This window comes from Sturnira hondurensis, unplaced genomic scaffold (genome assembly GCF_014824575.4).
Source record: "Sturnira hondurensis isolate 20B ecotype Veracruz unplaced genomic scaffold, ASM1482457v3 Scaffold0020884, whole genome shotgun sequence".
Classification (NCBI taxonomy): domain Eukaryota; kingdom Metazoa; phylum Chordata; class Mammalia; order Chiroptera; family Phyllostomidae; genus Sturnira; species Sturnira hondurensis.
In genome coordinates this window covers 1,689,216-1,712,511 of record NW_028093515.1, presented here as the reverse complement: position 1 = coordinate 1,712,511, position 23,296 = coordinate 1,689,216, and the positions used below count along the sequence as shown (strand labels likewise).

Below are 23,296 nucleotides of genomic sequence, written 5' to 3'. Positions count from 1 at the left end.
CACCACTGTCACGGTCCTTTCCTTACACTCACGTCTGTCGCATCGTTTGTGAGTGCCTCTTCCTGCCTGCCTGGCCCTGTTGGATGCTTCAGCCCTTCCCACTTCCGTGGAGTTCTGGCTTTAGTTGTGCACCTCCTTCTCGAGTCTGCTTCAGTCTGTTCCAGCCCCGTGTCTGGTTCCACTGTCCATTTCCACTGCGTGTTTAATCTTTGTGTGTTTTAGCGCTAAATAGAGCAAGCCTCCTTTATTAGTATGCTTTTCAAGAAGTTCTTCATTTTTCTTCCACATTTTTACTTTCATACTTTGTGAAGTTTTCCAAAAAGAGTACTTTTGAGTTTTAATTGAAATTTCATTAGAATGATAGCCTACTTTGGGCAACATTTCATCTTTTCAATTTTACACATTTTCAACTATGGATATATTTTTAATTGGTAATGTCAACAAATAGCACGTTTGTGGTGGCAGGGACCACATCTGTCTTTTTTTTTCCAGTGTATGGTTGCCTCTCATGCGTCCCCTGCTGGGAACTGGCCTGCAACCCAGGCATGTGCCCTGACGGGGAATCGAACCACGGTCGTGTGGTTTGCAGGCCCATGCTCAATCCACTGAGCTACACCAGCCAGGGCCCACATCTGTCTTATTTCAATGATTTTATGAATTAAAGGGAAGAATGAATTAATGAATTTTCTTCAACAAAGTTTAATAATTATCAGCTTAATTACATTTTTATCCCTAGAAATATTGTGCTTTTGTTGCTATTGTGAAATTTATTGTTCCCATTATTTATGTTCCCATAGATTTTTTATTGTTCCCATATATTATTGTTCCCATATATTTTTTCTTTTTCTTTTTAAAGTTTATTTATTTATTATTATAAAGAGGAGGAGGGAGGGAGAAAGAGAAGGAGAGAAACATCGATGTGTGAGAGATACATCAATTAGTTGCCTCTCACATGCCCCCAACTGGGACCTGGCCTGCAACCCAGGCATGTGCCCTGACCCGGAATCTAACTGGGTGGCTCAGTTAGTTGCAGGGTCCTCTCATACACCAAAAGGTTAGGGCGTGTACCTAGGTTGCGGGTTTGATCCCTGGCTGGGACACACACAGGGTGTTTCTGTCTCTCTCCCTTCCTCTGTCTCCAATATGAGTAAACACAGCCTTGTGTGAAATATACATAAACAGTTAAGAAACTAAACCCCATCACTCAGAAAATCACTGCAGTATACAATCTTCCATAGGTTTCTATGTATTCTACATGTATTTTTACTTACTTATTGTTTTTCTGGTTTTGCTTTTCTTTTCTTTTTTCTTTTGCCACCATGTAGCTAAGGGTTAAAGGGGTTGGGATGGGGAGCATTAGGCCCCAGTTATGCACAAGCACGTGCTCTGGCCCTGCAGCCTGACCCTGGCACCATGAGCAGGTGCAGCCTGACCCTGGCGCCATGAGCAGGTGTAGCCTGACCCTGGCGCCATGTGCAGGTGCAGCCATGTGCAGGTGCAGCCTGACCCTGGCGCCATGTGCAGGTGTAGCCATACGCAGGTGCAGCAGGGGCTCAGAGACCGTGCATTCTACATGTATTTTTAAAGGGAGCACAGCACATTAGACATTACTCTTTTACCTCGTTATGGTTTTGAATGACACTCTATCTCAGTGTTATCTTATCCCATTTTTCTTCCAGGATTTTATTCTGGAACATTACGGTGAAGATAGCTACCTGTATGAAGATGAAATAGCAGATCTTATGGATCTGAGACAAGTACGTTTCTGCACGCAGCAGGGAGGGGAGGGTGCTGGCTGGAGCTTGAGTCTTCAGAATATCTCACTATTGCACTTGAAATCTTAGAGAATTGCAGGTATTTGGAAATGATCGGGAGGGGCTGTTTATTCATCTGTTCCACTTGTCACATATGTCTGCAGAAAGGAGGAGACCTGCCTACTGGCACAGCTGGGGCTGGACTTGGAACTCCAGAGTTCATCCCAGCCCTTTCCACCCCTCCTAGAGTCCATGATACCAGTAGCGGGCCCCAAGCTCCACGGGAAGACTGCGTGAGCCCTGCTCCCTTCCACGGCATCTGCTCCGTACCCACCCGTTCCCTCCCGGGGTGCTTCGTTTCATTTCAGGCTTGTCGGACACCCAGCAGGGATGAGGCCGGCGTTGAACTGCTGATGAGTTATTTCCTCCAGTTGGGCTTTGTTGAGAGCCGGTTCTTCCCACCCACCCGACAGATGGGGATCTTGTTTACCTGGTAGGTGCCTGGGGTGTGTGTGGTGCTGCCCCCGCTGCGGCCCCACAGGCTCCTCTGCACTGTGAGGCCCCTCTTTCTTTTTCTTTTTTTTTTTTTAGATTTTATTTATTTAACTTTAGAGGGGAAGGGAAGGAGAGAGGGAGAGAAACATCAACATATGATTGCCTCTCATGTGCCCCCTGCCGGGAACTGCATCCCCGGCTGGGAACTGGCCTGCAACCCAGGCATGCGCCCCGACCCGGAATCGAACCACGATCCTCTGGCTCGCAGGCCCGCACCCAATCCACTGAGCTACACCAGCCAGGGCAAGGCCCCTTTTTCTAATCGTCCCCTGTGTACAGGATGTGTGGGTGAACTGGTATGTGTTTGTGAAGGTGACCCGAGGGGAGAAGGCGCTAACAAACCTTGCCTGTTGCTTCTCAGAACAAGTGAGCTGAAGAGAGGAGGCGTTTTTTCATGCTCATTTTATCACCGGGTCTCTGAGGTAGAACTAACAAGAAGCAAGATTCTTGTCCCAGATGGGGTGTGAGCAGGGAATCAGGTTTTGTCCCAATGACAAGGCTGCAAACAGAAATAAATTCAAAACAAAGCAGAGTATTTGGTTCTTTCCAGAGTTGGCATTTTCTTTCTTTACTGATTTTAGAAAGAGAGGAAGTGGGGGAGAGATGGAGAGAGAGAAAAACATCAATTTTTAAAAAAATTTTATTTATTTATCTTTAGAGGGGAAGGGAAGGAGAGAAGTATCAATGTATGGTTGCCTCTTGTGAGTCCCCTGCCGGGAACTGGCCTGCAATCCAGGCATGTGCCCTGACTGGGAATTGAACCACGATTGTGTGGTTCGCAGGCCTGCGCTCAATCCACTGAGCTACACCAGCCAGGGCGAAACATCGATTTTTTTGTTCCATTTATTTATATATTCGTTGGTTGATTCTTGTATGTACCCTGACCCAGGATCAAACACGCAACCTTGGCATATTGGGACAGTGTTCTAACCAACTGAGCTACCCAGCCAGTGCCAGACTTGATGTTTTTTTTTTCTTTTTCTTTTTTTAAGATTCTGTTGGTGTATTTTTTAGAGAGAGGTGGGAGGGAGGGAGAAAGGCGGGGAGGGAAATATTGATGTGTGAGGGAAGCAGCGATCAGTTGCCTCTCATGTGCCCCCAACTGGGACCAAACCTGCAACCCAGGCATGTGCCCTAACCAGGAATTGAACTGGCTGCCTTTTGGTTTGCGGTTCAACAGTGCCCAGTCCACTGAGCTACATCAGTCAGGGCCAGAATTGGTACTTTCAAAGATTAGTGTTGTTTACATGCTTTAGAGATGTTCTGCCTGCTCTCTGAGTGTGGGTGAGAGGAGGCCAAATCCCAGTAGTAAGGATCGTATTCGGAGTTAAATGACGCCACAGCGGGCCCCTGTGATGCCTGCCTGTTGAAACGGAAGGCAGACGGCGGCCTGCCCTGGTCCAGGTTCTAAAGGCGATTTCACCTCAGTCTTGCGTTAAGGAGAAGCTCCGTGTCTACATGCTGGTTGATGTGTGAACTTTAAAACAAATCCTGACTCTTTTTAGACTTGAGCAGGTATTATGTTGTATTATGAGGAGTTTATAACTGCTGTATTTTATTTAAGGGAATCCTTATATATTTTTTGAGCAGTTTTAGGTTCACAGAAAAATTGAAGGGAAGGTGCAGAGATTTTCTGTAAACCCCCAGCGCCCCCTCCCCAACGTCAACACCCCCACCAGAGAGGCACGTTGACCACAGTGGGCACACTGTCACCCGAGTCCACAGTTGACAGGGTTCACTCTTGGTGTCGTCTGTTCTACGTGGACTTGGTAGTGTGTGATGACTAGTATCTGCTAACGGAGTGTGCAAGGCAGTTTCATGGCTCTAAAGCTTCTGTGTGCTCCGCCTATTTGTCCCCCCCTTCTCCTCTCTGGAACTTTGTAACCGCTGATTCTCCGTCTCCACTGTTTTGCCTTTTCCAGAATGTCATATAGTTGGAATCATATACCGTATGTAGCCTTTTCAGGTTGGCTTTTTTCACTTGGCAGTATGCATTTAGTGTTCCTGCATGTCTTGTCATGGCTCGGCAGCTGTTTTCTTTTTAGCGCTGAGTAATATCCCACTGTATGGACGTACCACCGCTTTTTAATCCATTCACCTACTGAAGGACATCTTGGTTGTGAACACTTATTTGTGTGTGCTGTTGAGGATGTCTTTGGTATGATCAGACCCATCCTCTTGTTTGGAAATGAAAGCCTTGTTGCATGTGCATCTTTGAATTTTATTCAAGAAATAATCATTTTTTTAACCCCCAAAATGGCATTAACTAGCCAAGCAATCTCTCTTCTCACAACACATTACATTTCTTTTAAATAGGTATGACTCCCTCACCGGGGTCCCAGTCAGCCAACAGAACTTGTTACTGGAAAAGGCCAGCATTCTGTTTAATATCGGAGCCCTCTACACACAGATTGGGACCCGGTGCAATCGGAAGACGCGAGCCGGGCTGGAGAGCGCAGTGGACGCGTTTCAGAGAGCCGCAGGTGTGTCTCCGGGGGGCGCTGCTGGGAGAGTCCTGGCCCTGTCAGTTGGCACTGGGTACCCCCACCGAAGTGGGTCTGTGGGTCCTTCCCAGGCTCACACTTGGTCTCCTGGGCCTGAAAGGACCAGGCCAGTCTCCAGTGCTGGTGTAATTTCCCACCAAGAGAATTGCTTACTGGTTTAAACCCTGTTGGCACAGTCTGGGTCTGGGTTATGGCTCGTGTACACAGTGAATCCTGTGGTTAACGATTAATCTTTTCCAAATGAGTGGCCTTGAGGGTGGTAGTGACTGGAGCGTTCCTTTGAACACTATGCTGAAGAACAGAGTAAGTTTTTCCGAGTAGTAAAAAAGCAGGCTTTTTAAAAACTTATGTGTGCCTCACTAGTGCCTATTACTGTTTATGCCTTTATATTTTGCTGATTCTATGAAGCCCGCCTACCTAAGGTTGCTCTTCTGAGCCCTTTGTCAAACAACGCTTAGCACTGATGGGAGGACCAGGGGTTGGAGGCCTGGTGCAGTGGGTGGGCCTGACATGGCCCACGGGTGTCCAGGGGTCCTGCCTCACTCCCCTCTAGCAGGGCCCGTGTCTGGCGTACTCGGGATGAACCAGTACACTGATGCCCTGCAGGAATGGATTTCTTTCACTGTAAACCCTTTCCTGGACTCATCATTCTGGGGAATCTTGAGCAGGTACCTGTCTCTGAGATTGGAGCCCTGGACAGAATGCGGTTTGAGAGCAGAGTGGAGACACCCAGGGAGGAGCACCCGGCCCGTGGTGGTGGCCTGTGGTGGTGGCCGTCCTTCCGCAAAGCAGTCTGCACTTGCAGGCAAAACCGGAGGAACCCGTCAGATGGGATTCGGGGTGGAGATTTTATTTTAGCTGCAGGTTGATGTCTGTTTGTGTTGTGACAGTTACTTTTCTAAAGCGTAAAAAAAATCAGCCAAGTGGCTACAGCGTGGAAATTTCTCTTGGAATGGGCTGGGCTGATCTTTCCTAGGGCCCTAGGGAAAAACCCCACTTTTCTGAATGGCCTCAGTGCTGAGTGTGAGCCTGCCCCACTGGGAGCCCTGCACTCACTCCCCACGCCTGCGGTCTGCTCTGCCTGCCTCAAGCGCCTGGCCATGCTTGGCATTTCTCAGTTGTCCCAGGAGAGAGAGGAATGGATGGCAGCAGGCTGGTCTCCTTTCCTGATACAGCTGTGAGGGTTTGGAGGAGAGTCAGATCTTTTTTGAAACGGTGGCAAAAGGGACATAATGCAAGGACCATTTCCACCATGTCTGAGAGTGCATCGGCATTCAGCACGTTCACATCGTTGTGCAACTCTCCCCATAGTCCCAAAGTGGGACTCTGCTCCTGTTAAACAGTAACGCTCCACTCCCTCTCCCCACCCCTCCGTCCCGAACTCCTGGCAAACTCCATTCCACTTTTTATCTCTGCAAATTCCAGGCTGTTCTGCTATCATCTCAGGTCAGTGGAATCACCCTGTTTGTCCTTGTGATTGGCTTATTTCACTTAGCATAGTATCTTCTTCCATATTGTAGCATGTGTCCAAATTTCCTTCCTTTTTAAGGCTGAAAAATATTTCATTGCATGTTTATACCACATTGATAGACTGATCCATCAATCAGTCTATCAACGGACATTTCCGCTGTTTCTGCCTTTTGGCCCTCGTGGAAGGTGCTGCCATGAACATTGGTCCATGCCTGCTCGTTTCAGTCCCCGCTGTCCGTTTTTGGTATGTGCGCCTGGGAGTGGAATTGCTGGATCTTACGGTCATTGAGAATCACATTTTTGAAGACGTTCCAGGAGCATCTGTCATATTTTTGCTTCTGCCAGTTCTCTGTATTTCTGAGCAGCATGGTGAAATAAATGTGGCCCCCAAATAATGTGCAAACAATTTCCAATTGTAGGGGTTTTAAACCACCTGAAAGAGACATTTACTCACACACCGAGCTATGACATGAGCCCCGCCATGCTCAACGTGCTGGTCAGAATGATGCTTGCACAGGCCCAAGAGAGCGTGTTTGAGAAAATCTGCCTTCCTGGGATCCAGAATGAGTTCTTCATGCTGGTGAAGGTGGCTCAGGAGGCTGCCAAGGTAAGCCTTCCTGGTTCTCTCGACTTTCGGGGTGGGCAGGATGCATCGGTACGGGCCCACTGGAAGCAGCGGGGACGTCCCCCCACAGCTTGCCCACGGCTTGGGCGGCACGCCCACCCCGGCCAGAGTGCTGGCTTGCGTTTTCTTGGCAAGTGCTAGTGTTTCAGATATGGATCGCTGATTCCATCTGCAGCTTAGCCTAAAACCCAGCATAATGACAGCTGCCTGATCTCCCTGTTAGCGCTGACACGGACAGAATGAAGAAGTCTTGGAGCGGCTCCCAGATTCTGGAGTGGCCTCTGGCCGAGGCTGCTGCATAGAAGAAAGGGCTCTTTCTGCAGCTCTGGTGCGTGAGGGCCCCTCTGCCAAACTCTCCCTTCCCAACATCCCTTCTCTTGCAGGTGGGAGAGGTCTATCAGCAACTGCACGCAGCCATGAGCCAGGCGCCAGTGAAGGAGAACATCCCCTATTCCTGGGCCAGCTTGGCCTGTGTGAAGGCCCACCACTACGGAGCCCTGGCCCACTACTTTGTGGCCTCCCTCCTCATTGACCACCAGTGTAAGGCTTAGGGGCTCGGAGGCTCTGGGCTTTGGTCAGTCGGGGCTGTGGTTGGCCTCTCTCCAGGAGAGTCTGAGCTGTGGGGGGGCTGAACGCCTGCCCTGGAGATGCTCACAGCCTGGGGACAGAGGTTGGGAAGTGCATGTCGGCCCAGGCAGCTGTCACACAGGCCGGGGTGGGCTTAGGTGTTCTGTGTTTCCCCTGTGGGAGGAAGAGGGGAGGCATTACTTCTGCCTGGGCTGCAGGGGACAGCCTCATGACCTGGAATAGGGCGAGGGCCAGGGCAAGGACTAGGACGCATTTGCTTCAGGTGCAAAGTCAAGGGGATGCCCCAAAACTCAGCAATCAAGACGAAATCTTATTGCGACATTTTACATGAATCAAAATTAATGCCTTGGTAACAGTGCTGTGCTGAGCCACATTAGAGCCCGGAACAGAAAAAATTTAGATTTTTGTTCACGTGGATTTTTTGCATTGATTTTGATATTTAGAAACTTGTGTTAAACTATTATTATATGCCTTGATTGTTGAGTTTTTGTCACCCCCTGCAATTTTCAGTTGGAGGTAAGTGTTCTGATCTCAGGTCGGGTGGGACTTGGGTTGTAATCAGTACTAACCAAGACAGCTCCCAGCATAATGGACAGTGTAACCTCTGGAGACAGGTTGCCTGGGGTCCCTATCTCAGGTCTGCCATTTACTAGCTGTGTAATGTTGGGCAAGTTACTGAGCTGCTCTCTGCCTCGGTTTTCTCATCTCTGAAATGGGAATATGAAGGGAACCTATCTCACAGGGCTGTTGTGAACACGGAGTGCCTACACACAAAGCTAAGTGGCGCCTTGTGTGTCGTGGGCTCTGTGAACGTGCTAGCTGCTCCTGCAGTGTATTATTATGTAGGCTTCTTGGCAGGGCAGGTCCCGTAACCCCGTGGAAATGCAGGGCTGCAGCAGTTGCGGTAGGGGCACCAGGGAGGCAGCCGTTGGACGCCCTGGCGTAGCCATGGGCACCTTTTCATTTGAGTTGGACATTGAGCTCTGAGGAGACCTTTTCCAGCTGGCCATGGCGGGAAAGGACAGCTGGAACAAGAGCACTGCCCGAGCTCTGGGCGGAGGCTGAATGTGTTGAGTGCAGTGGGGAGCTGCTTGGTGAGGTTAGAGGGTCACGCGTGCCAGCCAGGGTGCAGGCACAGAGGCCACCAGAGGCTTGAGGTGAGACTGTGCTAGAAGGTTGGTTTGGAAGGGGTAGAAGTGGGGCTTCCAAGCCAAAACAGGAGTCCCAAGCATACAAAGTCTCGTGGGCTGTCTTGCCGGAGTGTGTCCAAGGGCAGCAGGGAGACGTGTTATCCCAAGTGCCTTGGAAAACTGGAGAATAAAGGAACCCGAAGACATGTCTGAAAGAGAAGTCTAAGTGGGTCTGTCGCACTGTCTCCCAAGTCCTCAGCCTTGACCATGAGAAGGGACTTACCCTGTGGCTCTTGTTGCAGTGAAGCCTGGTACAGATGAAGACCACCAGGAGAAGTGCCTGTCCCAGCTCTATGACCACATGCCAGAGGGAATGACACCCTTGGCCACCCTGAAAAATGCTCACCAGCGCCAACAGCTTGGTGTGTATTGGCTTTCCTGCCCCCTTCCTCCTCGTGCCCCATTCGATGGCCAGCTGGTCCTGCTTACAGACAACCCCAGAAGTGTCCCCGGGGCAGGGCTTGGAGACTTGGGGTCTGAAATCATTGTGGCCAATGCCTTCTAATGTCTACGGGCATCCAGAGCTGTGCTCCCACAGGTACCGCAAGGGCCCAGGTCCCCCCGAGTGGAGTTGGAGCTTTGATAGTCTTTCAGCATCTTTAGTGTGGAAGGACACAGCAATTTCTTTTCTCAGGTCACACCTGAGGATGGGTCATGAATTGCCCTGCTTTGGTCTCTGCCAAGTCTCAGAGTGAATAGCTATTTCCACGTGCAAATCTGCCCCCTCCCACCAACTTCCCACATAGTGTCCCCGTCTCAGGGATGGCAGCTGCATCCTCCCAGGTCTGCAGGCCAGCGACCCGGGACTCACTCTGTGCCTCCCCACAACTGATCAGCAAATCCCAGCAACTCCACCTAGAAAACCGGCCACTGCTTACCCTGCCTCTCTGGTCCAGGCCACATTCCTATAGGGCTTGCTAAACTGGCACTGACTTGCTGAAACCTCGTATAATCCTATGAGATGGGTACGGCCTGATCCTAGTTTCCTGTTGCAGAAACAAGCCCAGAGGGGCTACACGGCTTGCTCAGCTTTTTGCTGTGGCCTCATAGCTGGTCTTCCTGCTTCCCTCTTTGTCCTTCATAGTCCGTTCACGTGGCTCAGATCCCCTCAGCCGCTGCTCACACCGCGGTGGGTCCCGTCTCACCCACAGTGGGAGACGGAGTCCTCGTCACCTTGCCTGGCTGGTCACCGTCCCGCCCCTGCTCCTCTCTGCCCTCATTCCTCCCCCGTCTCTGCCTGACCCAAGCTCCCTGTTGACATTTCCTCTTTCAGCAATGCCCCCCTGTCAGAGATCCTCATGGCTGCCCCCTTCCTTCCTTCAGGGCTCTACTCAAAAGTTACCTGCAAAAAGCCCTTCTCTGAACACCCACCGTGAAGAGCAATTTCCATTCCCAGTCTTTTCTCACCACATCCGCTTACTCTGTTTCACATTCTCCATCGCCTGATCGCCACACCTGCCATCATTACTGCTTTGCTTGTTAAGTATCTGTCTTCAAACACGAGCGTGTAAACTTCGTGGATGCAGAGGCTGGTTTTTGCTCAGTGCTTTATCTCTACTGCCTAGAACATTCGCTGTATATTTGCTGAACGGTGTTTTATGAACATGAGTGAGCACGTGGCATATGTGTTTCAGAGGGACGTAAGCCGTGGGGAGAGTCGTCACAAAAGAGGACATCCACCTTTCCGGGCTGATCCCTGGGCACTTTGACTCTCCTTGAGGTGCTTGTGTTGCAGTTTAGGACCCACGTCATGTGGTGTTGCTTTTCTGCTGGCAGGCAAGTCCCACCTACGCAAAGCCATTGCCCATCACGAGGAGTCCGTGCGGGAGGTGAGCCTGTGCAAGAAGCTCCGCAACATAGAACTGCTGCAGGAGGTGCTGGCTGTGGCCCACCAGCGGTCCCAGCTCAAGTACACTCAGCATCAGGAGGACGATGACCTGCTGAACTTGATCGAGGCTGCCGACATTATTTGTGAGTGCCAGGTGCCAAGCGTGCCCTGTGTGAGAGTCAGGGACACTCGGTTGCACAGTCATTGTTTGCTTATTCTGTAGGGGCTGGGCAGACACTCGGGATGTGCTGGGCACCAGGAGGGGCAACGTGCCGCTCCTCCCCCTACCCTTGTGCCTGAGTCCAGGGGCTTCTTTGTGATCTTGTCCTCATCAACCCCTTGGTGACTTTTGACTCCCCTTCTGCCCCCTGATACTCCTCCCTTGGTGTCGGGGCACCCTGCCGCCTTGTCCATTCCCACCTCCCTCTCTACTCCCTTTGTTGACTGTTCCTCTTGTCAGATCCCACCCACCCTTCCTGGCCTTCTAAAGGGTCCACTCTTCCTGGTTCACTTCCTCTAGATTCCTTTTCCTAAAGCCTCTAGCTTCCTTTGGGGTTCCAGCCATCCCCTCCAGCCAGGAGACCTCTACCTTCTACCCTGACATTTTGGCTACGCTCCGCACCCACCCACTGCCTTCTGGGAAACTGCACGGCGTGGGCTTCAGGTTTGAAAGCCAGTGCGTTCTTATTCCCTCTCCCAGGTTTGCTCTTTCCCCTGTGTAGTTCGTCTTTTGTTAGCACCAACGTACTTTTTTCTTTTAGGACAAACATTATTTTTATTATTAAATGAGAAGTAAAACTTTTTCCGATACAGTGGAACCAGGGGATGCAGGGAAAATACTTCAGAACCTAGTCCATCATCTCTGTGTGTGTGTGTGTGTGTGTGTGTGTGTGTAAGAGAGAGAAGGACACTGACGCTCTACCCTTGTAGCAGATTTTACGTGTACGTGGGGTATTGTTACCTGCGGTCACCATGCTGTATGTTGAATCTCTAGAACCTACTCATTTGTGTAACTGAAACTTTGTACCCTTTGACCAAATCTTCTCATTTGCCCCTCCTCCTGCTCCTTGCATCCAGCATTCTGCTCTCTTCTTCTATCAGCTGGACTGTTTTAGATTCCACACGGAAGTGCCATTGCGCACCTGAGCCCCTTTGAGGCTCTCCGAAGCGCTGAGCGTTGTCCTGGGTTTGGGAGCACGGAGGTGGACCGGACAGTTGCTGCTCCCCTCGGGGAGGTGGCAGCCAGTTCTGCCCCAGAGGTCAGGAGTGGGAGGACCTCCCCGAGAGGTGTCTTGACAGTGAGGAATGATTAGGATCTCCCCGGGAGTTAGGGGAAGGGGATAGAAGATGGCTCAGTTGAGGGAACCCCCTTTGACTATGCCGCCTTCCGTGCTACTTCCTAAATCCTTGTCCCCAGCCTTTGGAGTTCCACCCCCAATTTTCAGGGACCAGTTCTCCAGAATTAGGGCTCGTCTGCGGTAACCTTAGCTGATGGGATCTCCCAATGTATACGAGGTCTGCCAGGCCTAACAGTAGGCACCGTTTGTATACAGAATCTTACTCTGCTCTCCTTCCAACTGCATGAGGGAAGTACTGATATCGTCCTTATCTTAGGGATGAGACGAAGTCCTTGCCCCAGGAGACCAAGCGGACTGGTGGAATCAGGAAATGTGCTCAGGGAGTCTCTTTCACGGCACCGTGGCCACATCCTCGGCTCCCTTGTCCACACCCGTGTGCTCTGTGGCCAGGACGGAGAGACATAACCTCTACCGAGGGAGGGAAACATGTGGCTTCGGTGAAGTCCGGGGCTGGTGGCACCACTCTTTCAGTGGATGGACAGCCTGTCCAAGGCCAGCCCTGCCTCAGGCAGTTTGTCAGAAGCCACAGGGTCATCCTGTTACTGGAGGGCTGTGTTCCTCCTTGGTGGTACTATTCTGACTCCTCAAGTTTTCTACAGATTTGATTTGTTTATTTTTAGAGAGAGGCAGAGAGGGGGGGAAGGAGGGAAACATCAATGTGTGAGAGAAACATCGATCGGTTTCCTCATACACACCCCTAACTGGGGACCTGGCCCTCATCCCAGGCATGTGCCATGACCGGGAATCAAACCAGTGACCAGGCCAGTGCTCCATCCCCTGAGCCAAGGCTCAAGTTTTCTTTTTATACTCTTGTTTATGTGTTCTTAGTCTGCTCTGGGATCATATCTGAGAAGCAACTAGCCTCATGGTAACGATGGGTTGGGCCTGCCACAAATGCATGGAGATTTGTGCCACTGGCGTACAGAGTTTGGCAAACCCACTGCTTGCCGTCAAATCATCACTTTACACACTAATAGTGGAAAGAAGCTCGGACTTTAGGCCAAGATGGAGGCGTAAGGTGGAAACACTGTACCTCCTTGCACAGCCAAATTTAAGGACAACAAAGATTTAGAAACAAAAACACAACCAAAATAGACAGAAAATTGAACTGTACTGAAGTCCGACAACAACGAACCATTCATCCAGACTGGTAAGAAGGGCAGAGTTGACTGACAGGGGTCCCAGCAGGAAAAGGCGGTGGTTGGTGACCTGGGTGGGTGCAGGGACAAAACCCCAGTAAGGCTTGCAATGCAGCTGGCTGACCGCGGACACACATTTGCGCGCAGATAAACCAGGCAGGTTTAAAAACGGTCAGTGAGACAGACTGCACAACCCAGGGCTCCAGCAACAGGAAATAAAGCCTAAAAGCACTAATTGGAAAAACTTTCGGGGGTTGAGGTGCCGAGAGAGGTTCCCCAGGCTCACAGGAAAGTTCACTGGGGAGACCCACAGGGTCCTAGAATGTACACAAGCCCACCCATCTGGGAACCAGCACCAGAAGGGCCCAATTTGCTTGTGGAAAGCGACAGAGGGGACCAAAATCCGAGAGAGAGCCATTGCTCCCTCTCTGACCCCGCCCCCACATACAGTGTCACAACCCAGCCACTGGGTTGCCCCACCCTGGGGAACACCTAGGCTCCGCCCCTCATACATAACAGGTGTGAACAGAACAAAACATTATGGCTCAAGTAGAAGAACAGCTCAAAGGCCCAGAGCCAATACTTTTAAGTGACAAAGAGATAGCCAGCCTATCAGATGCACAGTTCAAAACACTGTTTATCAGGATGCTTACAGAGCTGGTTGATTTTAGTCACAAATTAGAGGAACATATGAAGGCTAAACTAATTGAAATGAAGGGAAATGCACAGGAAACCAATAGTGATGGAAAGAAAACTGGGACTAAAATCAAAGGAGTGGACCAGAAGGAAGAAAGAAACATTCAACCAGAAAAGAATGAAGAAACAAGAATTCAAAAAAAATGAGAAGCTTAGGAACCTCCAGGACATCTTTAAACGTTCCAACATCCAAATTATAGGGGTACCAGAAGGGGAAGAGGAAGAGCAAGAAACTGAAAACTTATTTGAACAAATAATAAAGGAGAACTTCCCCAGTCTGGCAAAGGAAATAGACTTCCAGGAAATCCAGGAAGCTCAGAGTCCCAAAGAAGGTGGACCCAAGGAGGAACACACCATAATATGTAATTATGCACATCATAATTACATTAGCCAAGATTAAAATGAAGGAGAGAATTCTAGAAGCAGCAAGAGATAAGGGGACAGTCACCTACAAAGGAGTTCCTATCAGACTGTCAGCTGATTTCTCAAGAGACCTTAAAGGCAAGAAGGGGCTGGAAAGAAGTATTCCAAGTCATGAGATCCAAAGACCTAAAACCAAGATTGCTCTATCCAGCAAAGCTTTCATTTAGAATGGAAGGGCAGATAAAGTGCTTCTCAGATAAGGTCAAGTTCAAGGAGTTCATCATCACCAAGCCCTTAGATGAAATGTTAAAGGGACTTATCTAAGAAAAAGAACTAAGAACTAACTAACTCAAAGTTATCAACAACCACACCTAAAACAAAAGCAAACTAAGAGGACAGCTAGATCAGGAGTGGAACCATAGAAATAAAGAACACATGGAGGGTTAGCAACAGGGGAGTGGGAGGAGGAGAAGGCACAGAGAATAAGTAGCATAGATGGTAGGTAGAAAATAGGGGAGGTCAAGAGTAGTATGGGAAATGTAGAATCTAAACAACTTGTGACACATGGACATGAACGAAACGGGGGGAATGGAGGGGGANTATATGGGGTACCAGAAGGGGAAGGGGAAGAGCAAGAAACTGAAAACTTATTTGAACAAATAATAAAGGAGAACTTCCCCAGTCTGGCAAAGGAAATAGACTTCCAGGAAATCCAGGAAGCTCAGAGTCCCAAAGAAGGTGGACCCAAGGAGGAACACACCATAATGTGTAATTATGCACATCATAATTACATTAGCCAAGATTAAAATGAAGGAGAGAATTCTAGAAGCAGCAAGCGATAAGGGGACAGTCACCTACAAAGGAGTTCCTATCAGACTGTCAGCTGATTTCTCAAGAGACCTTATAGGCAAGAAGGGGCTGGAAACAAGTATTCCAAGTCATGAAATCCAAAGACCTAAAACCAAGATTGCTGTATCCAGCAAAGCTTTCATTTAGAATGGAAGGACAGATAAAGTGCTTCTCAGATAAGGTCAAGTTCAAGGAGTTCATCATCACCAAGCCCTTAGATGAAATGTTAAAGGGACTTATCTAAGAAAAAGAACTAAGAACTAACTCACAGTTATCAACAACCACACCTAAAACAAAAGCAAACTAAGAGGACAACTAGATCAGGAGGGGAACCATAGAAATAAAGAACACATGGAGGGTTAGCAACAGGGGAGTGGGAAGAGGAGAAGGCACAGAGAATAAGTAGCATAGATGGTAGGTAGAAAATAGGGAGAGGTCAAGAGTAGTGTGGGAAATGTAGAATCTAAAGAACTTGTGACACATGGACATGAACGAAAGGGGGGGAATGGAGGGGGGAAATGGGACAACTGTAATGGTATAATCAATAAAATATAAAAATAAAAATAAAAAATACATTAAATAAGAAAAGAAAAAAGAAAAACTGTTAGGAACAGAAAAAAAACCCACAAAAGAAAAAAGAAAAGCATCACATCTCTTCCGGGACTTTGGGCTGACAGACACGGCGCTTCATTCCATACCAGCCCTGCTTAAAACACGCAGACAACTCCAGTGGCGTTGTACGAGTGCCAAAGGAAGCCCATCCGACTATCAATAAGCTCCTTGGAGGCGGGGGATGTGTCTGTCACTACCCTGAGCCAGCCCCAGCCTAGGGTGTGGCTCCCAGGAGGTACCCAGATGGACGGCACAGGTTGCATGGGGCTGGGGGCGTGACCGGCAGTCCATCTTCTGTACTGCTTGTCTGGACCAAGCAGGAGCAGGATTTGCCTCCTCTTCCTTCAGAGAGAAGATGAGGACCTGAGTTTTCCAGGATAACCTTCAGCTGCAGAAACATCTTTGCTTTCCCTTTTCATCTTATTTTCTAGCTAAAACTGAGCAAGAAGTTGAAATTATACTGCCACAGTTCTCCAAGGTGACGGCAACAGACTTCTTCCAGAAACTGGTATGCTGAATGCTTATTTCATAACGACCTATGGGACAGTTTTTACTTGTTGCAAAAGGCTATTTTTAGATATTTTAGATTTTTAGATATGTTTTAAAGATTTTTTTTTTAGAGGAGAAGGGAAGGAGATAGGGAGAGAAATATCAATGTATGGGTGCCTCTCCTGCGTCCCCTGCTGAGAACTGGCCTGCAACCCAGGCATGTTGCCCTGACAGGGAATCAAACCGAAATTCTCTGGTTCGCGGGCCCGCACAGATTTTCAGATATTTTAATGAAGATAATTTTTAGAAGATCATTTTTTAAAAGATTTTATTTATTTTTAGGGAGAGGGGAAGGAAAGGAGAAAGAGAAGGACAGAAACATTGATGTGAGAAACATCAGTTGGTTGCCTCTCGTGTGTGCCCCAGTAGGGGACTGAACACGTGACCCAGGCCGCTTTGCAGGATGTTGCCCCGCCATCTGAGCCACGCTGGTCAGGACTAGCCAAAAGATAATTTCATTGAAAACATATTGGCTATTTTAGAGAAAGTGGCCATTAATGTTCCCGTCTGACTGCTGTAGCACATATTGTCCCATATGGTGTCATTACACTAGTCTCTGAGCAAAACCTAATGAAGTCTGCAAGGACAGCCAGGCGACATTTCCTTTAGTTTTCACCTGACTCAGCCTTCAGATCCTACAGCTAACGATGCCCTGTTCCAAAGGGCCCTCTGTCTGTGTTTTCTGCTAACAAGAGATGGACACCCCCTCGAAGCGTTCACTTCACTGTGGAAGAAGGGGACCTGGGGTTCACCTTGAGAGGAAACTCCCCGGTTCAAGTCCACTTCCTGGATCCGTACTCCTCTGCCTCGGTAAGTGTGTGCCATTCTGGGCTGGGAGCAAAACTCACTGGCACCTTTGCAGGCAGTCAGGCCGGGAAAATACAGAGAAAGCTGCCCGAGCGAATGTATCTGCGTGAGTGAAGTCAGGGTTCCTTTATGCAAAAGGCCTGACTTTCACACAAAGGGCCTCTCTCTCATGGGTGCTACATGCCCAAGGAGAAAATGATTAGTGTGGGCAAAAAATTATTTCGTTAATAAACTTGGAAACTGTTTCAGGAATTGAATGAACAGAGTGTTGACCTTTATTTAAATTATCCTTTTGCAGCTGGCAGGAGCCAAGGAAGGGGATTATATTGTTTCCGTTCAAACTGTGGATTGTAAGTGGCTGACAGTGAGCGAGGTTATGAAACTGCTGAGGAGCTTCGGTGAAGACCACATTGAGATGAAGGTTGTGAGCCTCCTGGACTCCGCCTCATCCATGGTGAGTCCTGACCCCCTCAGCAGTAATGGAAGAGTGGAGTGAGGCTGCTGTGGGTCTAGCCACGGAGGACTTCCCCCGCCCTCCTCCTCCTGCCTGCGTTGGTAGCATCCCACAGACGACTGAACCTCTAGGCCTGTCCTTGCCGCAGTGAGCTTGGCTTGGGTGAGAGAGCACTAGAAAACTTTTCCTTTTGATCCTGCGGATAAAATAACCAGTTGCTTTGTTTTTCTCATTCTATCTTCTTTAATGACGGAAGTAACACAAACTCATGGTAGAAACAAATATTGAAATGGCACAGAAGGGCGTGCCATGTTAAAGACCCTTTGCCCGTGTCAGAGACAGCCCTTGCCGCTCCCTGAGATCTCGGGACGTGTGCGGCGCCTGCGCAAGTTCGGATGCACAGCTAAGTCCTTTCTTCCCCAAGTGGGAGCAATCATCCGTGCATACTCTCCACATTTAATAATGTCCCTCAGACACTTACCTCATAACAACATTCATTTATTCACTCAACAAATATTGAATCGAGCATGAGCTGTGTGCCAGGTCCTTCTCAGCTGTCAGAGCTACGGCTGGAACTAGACAGATTAGGTCCCCGCCGCTGCGAAGCTGGCAGTGCATGAGCCAGTAAGTAGTTGTGATTTTGGTAAGTGCTATGAAGAAAATAAAATGTGTAGCATGATAGAGCAACTGGGGGGAGGGAGAGGCTCCTCCAGACAGGGCTTGCACGGAGACTTGGGTGACGAGAAGGAGCCTCCTGTATTTAAAGGGGCACAGGAGGAGCCAGCCAGGAAGGGCAACTGACGGGCGCAGGGGCCCAATGGCAGGAATAAGCCTCCCCTGATAGAGGAACAGACAGGGCCTCATTGGAGGTGGTGGCACTTTGGAGGCATGGACGTTTTTAGAAGAGGGATGAAGGGATAGGGTATTTATTTAGAAGGATGTCTCTGAAGGGAGGCCGGCCGAGTGGGCTGGCTGTGGCAGCCATCCAGGCCAGTGATGTTGCTGTACCCTAGGAGGGGTGGCAGTGGAGGTGGGTGCACCTGAGACGTGATTTGAAGGTAGAGCTGATGGAGATTTGTAGACAATTTGTGTAAACGAAAAAAGAGAGAGAGAGAGAGATGACTCCTCAGTGTTTTGGCTTGAACAGCTGCATCGTGTTTCCTAATGGTGAACAGGGGTGGTGGTGAGGGAGGCAGAGGGTGGAGAAAACAAGACTTAGGCTTTGACCATTTCATATGCCATTAGACATCCAAATATACATGTAAAGTAGGCCACCGAATGTTCAGATCTTCAGTTCAAGGGAGAAGTCACAGCCTTATGTGGGAGTGTTCTGCATAGAGATGGTACTGAAAGCTGTAAGAGACTAAGTGAAATTGCCTGCGAGGGGCTGAGGGCTGAGGGTTAGACTCAGAGACACGCAAGCACCTGGAGGTTAGGAGAGAAGTGGGAGCACAGGAAGTTGTGAAGGCGAGTCCAGAGAGATGAGATAAAAAGGAGCTACGGAATCGGGAGGAAAACCCTGCCCAGAGAGTGGTTGGCTGTTTTGCACACGTTAAGAGGTCAAGACTGAGGGGGGAGGAGCTATGTCTATTATATTTAGCAGCCAGACAAAAGCACAAAAGGAGGGATGGCAACAGGACTCAGATTAGGGAGGGTTGGAAGCTGAGTGGATTGTGTGATTTCACTGGTAAGAAATGTCCAGAAGAGGCAAGTCCACAGAAACAGAATGTAGATTCGTGGTTGCCAGGGCCCGGGGCTGGAGTGCTGGGGAACGGGGAGGGACTGCTCCTGGGGACGTTCTGAAATGAGTGGTGATGTTTGCACAACCATGACTGTACTAAAAACCACTGAACTGCATTAACATAGTGGATTTTATGGTGAGTTACACATTAATTTAAGAAATAAAGACAAAGAAGTCAAGGGGTTCAGAGAGAGAGTACCTTGGAGAAGGGATGATAAGAAATGCTACTTTCCCGGGCAGAATCCACAGAATTGCTGGACAAGTAAAGTCCCAACCAGAAACAGAAAAGAGGTTTGTCCAAAAGGAGGGCGAATAAAAGGCTGGGCCCTGGGCCGAGGGGCTGGAGTGGACAGCGTGCGGGGAGGGAGGCCCTGTCCCTGAACAGAGACCGAGAGACTTGGCATTCAGCCTTGTCCTGTCTCTGGAGGAGGCCAGTGGATGTGATAGGTAAAGCACCTCGGACTGTCCAGAGGTGAGTCCTGGCTCTGCCGCAGGTTTGTGACCTCGGGCAAGACAGGGAACAGCTCAGCCTCAGGAGAGTCGGGAGAACAGCGCCCTGCATGGACTATGTCTCAGTTCAGAATAGATGTTATAATAACCGTGACGTGGTCATTCATTTCCCCCAGCAAGGATTTTAGATCATGTTTGAGCGCTATTTTTAACTGCTGATCCTTTCCCTCAAACCAAACCGAATAATGAGAATAAAGCTGAGTGCTCCTGCTGATGGCTTACCTGGTCCCCGACTCCCTGGATCACAGTGGGGATCCCTGGGGGCGCCTGTGGAGCACACTGTGAAAACTGCCCGTGGAGTGGAATCCTAGGCTTACAATCAAAAGACCTGGAATGAAGCCTTGTCTGCCATGAACAGACAAGCTGTGTGACCTTCATTCAGCAGGTTAATACCCCTCCCTTGGCCTCAGTTTCCTCACCTGTGTAACGTACAGCCGACGAGGGCTGTGCCTTCAAACGGTTCCGTAAAGCCCTGAGAGTTCCAGAGAGGAGCCCCAGGAAGGTGTGAGTGGGGAGCGTGCTGGGCGAGGACGGGAGAAAAAGTAACGGGAGGAAGGGAAGACCTGTGAAAGGGAGCAGAGAATTAGGGTGGCACAGAGAATTAGGGTGGCAGCCGGGAGCGGGATGGGGGGTGGGGGCAGACGGAGGGAAACGGAAAGCTCACAGGTGGGGGTGGTGTGTGTTTAGGTAGCACAGAAAGCTTGCGTGCTGGTGGGGAAGGCCTGGCAGAAGGAGCGCGAGGAGGGAAAAATACCTGGAGGAGAGAGGGCATGAGATCCAGCTACACCAGAGGGTTTGTCTTTGGGGCAGGTGCAATTAAGTGTAAGGCAAGGCTATCAGGAGGGCATGGGGTGGGAGGGGCCTGACAGAGAGTAACTGAGAGAAAAAGGAATAAAGTGACTAGGGAAGTGTAGGAGTACCAGGTAATGGGGTGCCCAGTAGGTTTGAGGTCAGGGTCAGAATGTTACGTGAAGTGAGTCAGCCTGGTAACTGTCCTCCCTCATGAGCGTGCGCTGTTTGGACGTAGGCCGGGCGGCAGCAGAGGTTGAACCGGAGCGGACATGTACTGGCGGAAGTGGGTTAAGAGCATTGAGAGTGTTCGTAAGGGAGGGGTTGTTCTGCCAAATGGCCTCTAAGCAGGTGACGGTTGAAAAGTGTTTGCGGGCATAAAACCCACCTCCAGGAATTTGTTTTGTTTTTAATGAGAACACACGTGTCCTGCAGAGCATGTGGGGTTAACGAGCGGCACTTTTATAGAGAAGGGAGAGGAATTTCATCCAAAGGAGCCACGCTCCAGGGGGACATCCTCCGTGAACACCCTGAGTGGGTGCGTCACTCAGATTTCTTGATTTACATCGTAAACAATGTGCCCAACCACTTAGAGCTGTTGCTTGCTTTTGCTTGCTTTTATAAATAGCCTGATTTCAGTGCCTGGAACATAGATGTTCAATAAGCATTTGGTGAATGAAACCACCTTGATGTGAAGCAAATCTTACAAGCAGGAAGGACCCACGTGGCAGCGATCGGAAGACAAGTTTCTTCAGATTTCCTATTTGAGTCCCGCACGGGACTCAAACAGCTGATCATTGGGTTTGATGGGTACGGTTTATTTGGGGAAGAGGACCCCATTCTGGAGACGAATGACAGTGATAGTTGAACCACTGTGTGAGTGTATGGACCACCACAGGACTGTACCACTTAAATAGGGGGAAAAGTTCATTGTATCCTCACTGTGGACTCTGTGTTGCCTTTGAAGAGAAGGAACTTGAGCTGTACCTAAAGGCTCACAGCCTGAACTCCAAGGTACACCAGGTGAAGAAAGCCCCGTGCAGGCTAAGCAGTGTGGGTAGTGTTTTCCTGTTAAGGAAACACACGTGGTAACATATACTTACGCAGACACCATTTACCTGCATGTGAACAGTATCTCCAAAAGTGTAACGGAAACCATGTCCACTCAGAAGAGCCTTGAGCCCAGGTAGGAGCGGCATCTCCTGTCCACTGTATTTTCATATTGTTGACCGTGGGTGTGTATCACTTTTTCAGATATAAGAACCTTAAGAAAAGTGAGTAGCCTTCCTTAGCCTAATTTACTGCGATTGAGTATATTCCTTAAAAGTCGTCCTTGTTTAATTCGGTGTAAGCATTAGTCACCCAAGTTTCCGAATTATATCACCTTAATTTTAAAAGGGATGCTGTGAGCGCAGAATGTGAGTCTCGGGCTTTGCAGTCACTTATTGGCTGTGTCTTGAGGATTTCTAACTCCCCTTTTCTTCCTTTTCTCTGTGCAGCATAATAAGTGTGCCACATACTCTGTGGGAATGCAGAAAACTTACTCCATGATCTGCTTAGCCATAGATGATGACGATGATAAGACGGACAAAACCAAGAAAATCTCGAAAAAGCTTTCTTTCTTGAGTTGGGGCACCAATAAGAACAGACAGAAGTCTGCCAGCACCTTGTGCCTCCCGTCCGCGGGGGTTGCCAGGCCGCAAGTCAAGAAGAAGCTCCCCTCCCCTTTCAGCCTCCTCAACAATGACAGTTCTTTGTACTAGTGCAAGGAAACTAAAACACCCAGGCCCGAAACATTTCAGTCTCCACTAGGCCTTCCTATTTGTGGAAGTAATGGAAAATGTCTCACGACTCTCAAATGCTGTTTCCTCACACTCTAAACTTCCAACGGATGTCTCCATGAATGAAAGGAATAAGAACCCTCTAGGAATTTGTGGATGTCAGCATATTGCTGCAAGTTATTTATTATATAAAGTATTGTAAATAGCTTAGGGATGGAAATACGGCTGTGTTTGACGGTTACAATTATGACTTTCAGTTACTCTCAGAGTTCAGTTGGGGCTACCTACATTCTTCCTATTTCTAAGTTTCCAGGCCTCGGTAATGTAATAGATCATTCCTTAACCCAGAATCCAGGTGAGCCCGAATTAAGGCAGGTCAAGGGACTCTAATGATGGAGTTCAATTAGTATTACTAAAAAGGTCCAAAGAGCTGCTTTCTAAGGGGAATTCATTAACCCAAAATGAATTTCTGAGATTTTACTGTTATTGCTACATCGTGTGAATGTCATTCCCAGATAGAATAGAGTCACATGTATCATGACTTATTAGCGAAAGCAATTTCGGAGTAGCTTTTCTTCTAGTTACATGTCATTTAAAAGTTGCTAACAGGGGCAAGTGTTAAATGGAGATGTATCTACAAGGTAGATAATATACTGTTTGATACTCAAAACATTTTTCATTTTGTTTAAAGTAGAAAGTACATAACTGTATTTTAAGAATCCTTAAAGTGAGTTGAATTTTATAAGGTAACGATGTAAATAATTCAAGTTTAAAGCTCTGACTTTTTTAAATGACATTCTTACTAGTTGATTTCTCATGCTATAAGTTGGATGATACTGTGATTCTAATAAGATTCACTGTTGACATAGTACAAGTTACATAGCTTAAAAATATAGCATTGAGATCTAATTTTGAGGGTTAACAAGAATTTAAAATACTCTCTAGTGTGCAATATCAAAAGGAAAAATGCCACTGGGAAAGTGTATCTACTGCTCTTAGGGCCATTTTTGTATAAATATTTAAATAAACACATTCATTTGCCTGAGTTAATGTTTTTTTTTTTTTTACTTCTTCACCTTTCCTTTCAAATTGTTTCTACCCTAACGCACAAGTGATTTTATTCTTTGATTATTT

The 23,296-nt window shown here is 48.5% G+C and overlaps 1 protein-coding gene and 1 non-coding gene across 2 annotated transcripts in view; one reads left to right on the top strand and one right to left on the bottom strand.

Moving 5' to 3' along the window:
* Positions 1 to 23,207, top strand: part of RHPN2 (rhophilin Rho GTPase binding protein 2) — a 58,009-nt gene extending 34,802 nt beyond the window's left edge. The window contains exons 5-15 of the mRNA XM_037030734.1: positions 1,680 to 1,757; positions 2,123 to 2,247; positions 4,626 to 4,792; positions 6,703 to 6,890; positions 7,292 to 7,448; positions 8,929 to 9,048; positions 10,463 to 10,657; positions 15,963 to 16,039; positions 16,744 to 16,890; positions 17,186 to 17,341; positions 21,881 to 23,207. Of these exons, the coding sequence (XP_036886629.1) occupies positions 1,680 to 1,757; positions 2,123 to 2,247; positions 4,626 to 4,792; positions 6,703 to 6,890; positions 7,292 to 7,448; positions 8,929 to 9,048; positions 10,463 to 10,657; positions 15,963 to 16,039; positions 16,744 to 16,890; positions 17,186 to 17,341; positions 21,881 to 22,144 (1,674 nt within the window). The 3' untranslated portion in view covers positions 22,145 to 23,207. The remainder of the gene's footprint in view (positions 1 to 1,679; positions 1,758 to 2,122; positions 2,248 to 4,625; positions 4,793 to 6,702; positions 6,891 to 7,291; positions 7,449 to 8,928; positions 9,049 to 10,462; positions 10,658 to 15,962; positions 16,040 to 16,743; positions 16,891 to 17,185; positions 17,342 to 21,880) is intronic.
* Positions 1,318 to 1,448, bottom strand: LOC118976379 (small nucleolar RNA SNORA76). Its single transcript, XR_005064256.1, has one exon. It is a non-coding gene; the product is annotated as a small nucleolar RNA SNORA76 (small nucleolar RNA).
* Positions 23,208 to 23,296: the final 89 nt, after the last annotated feature.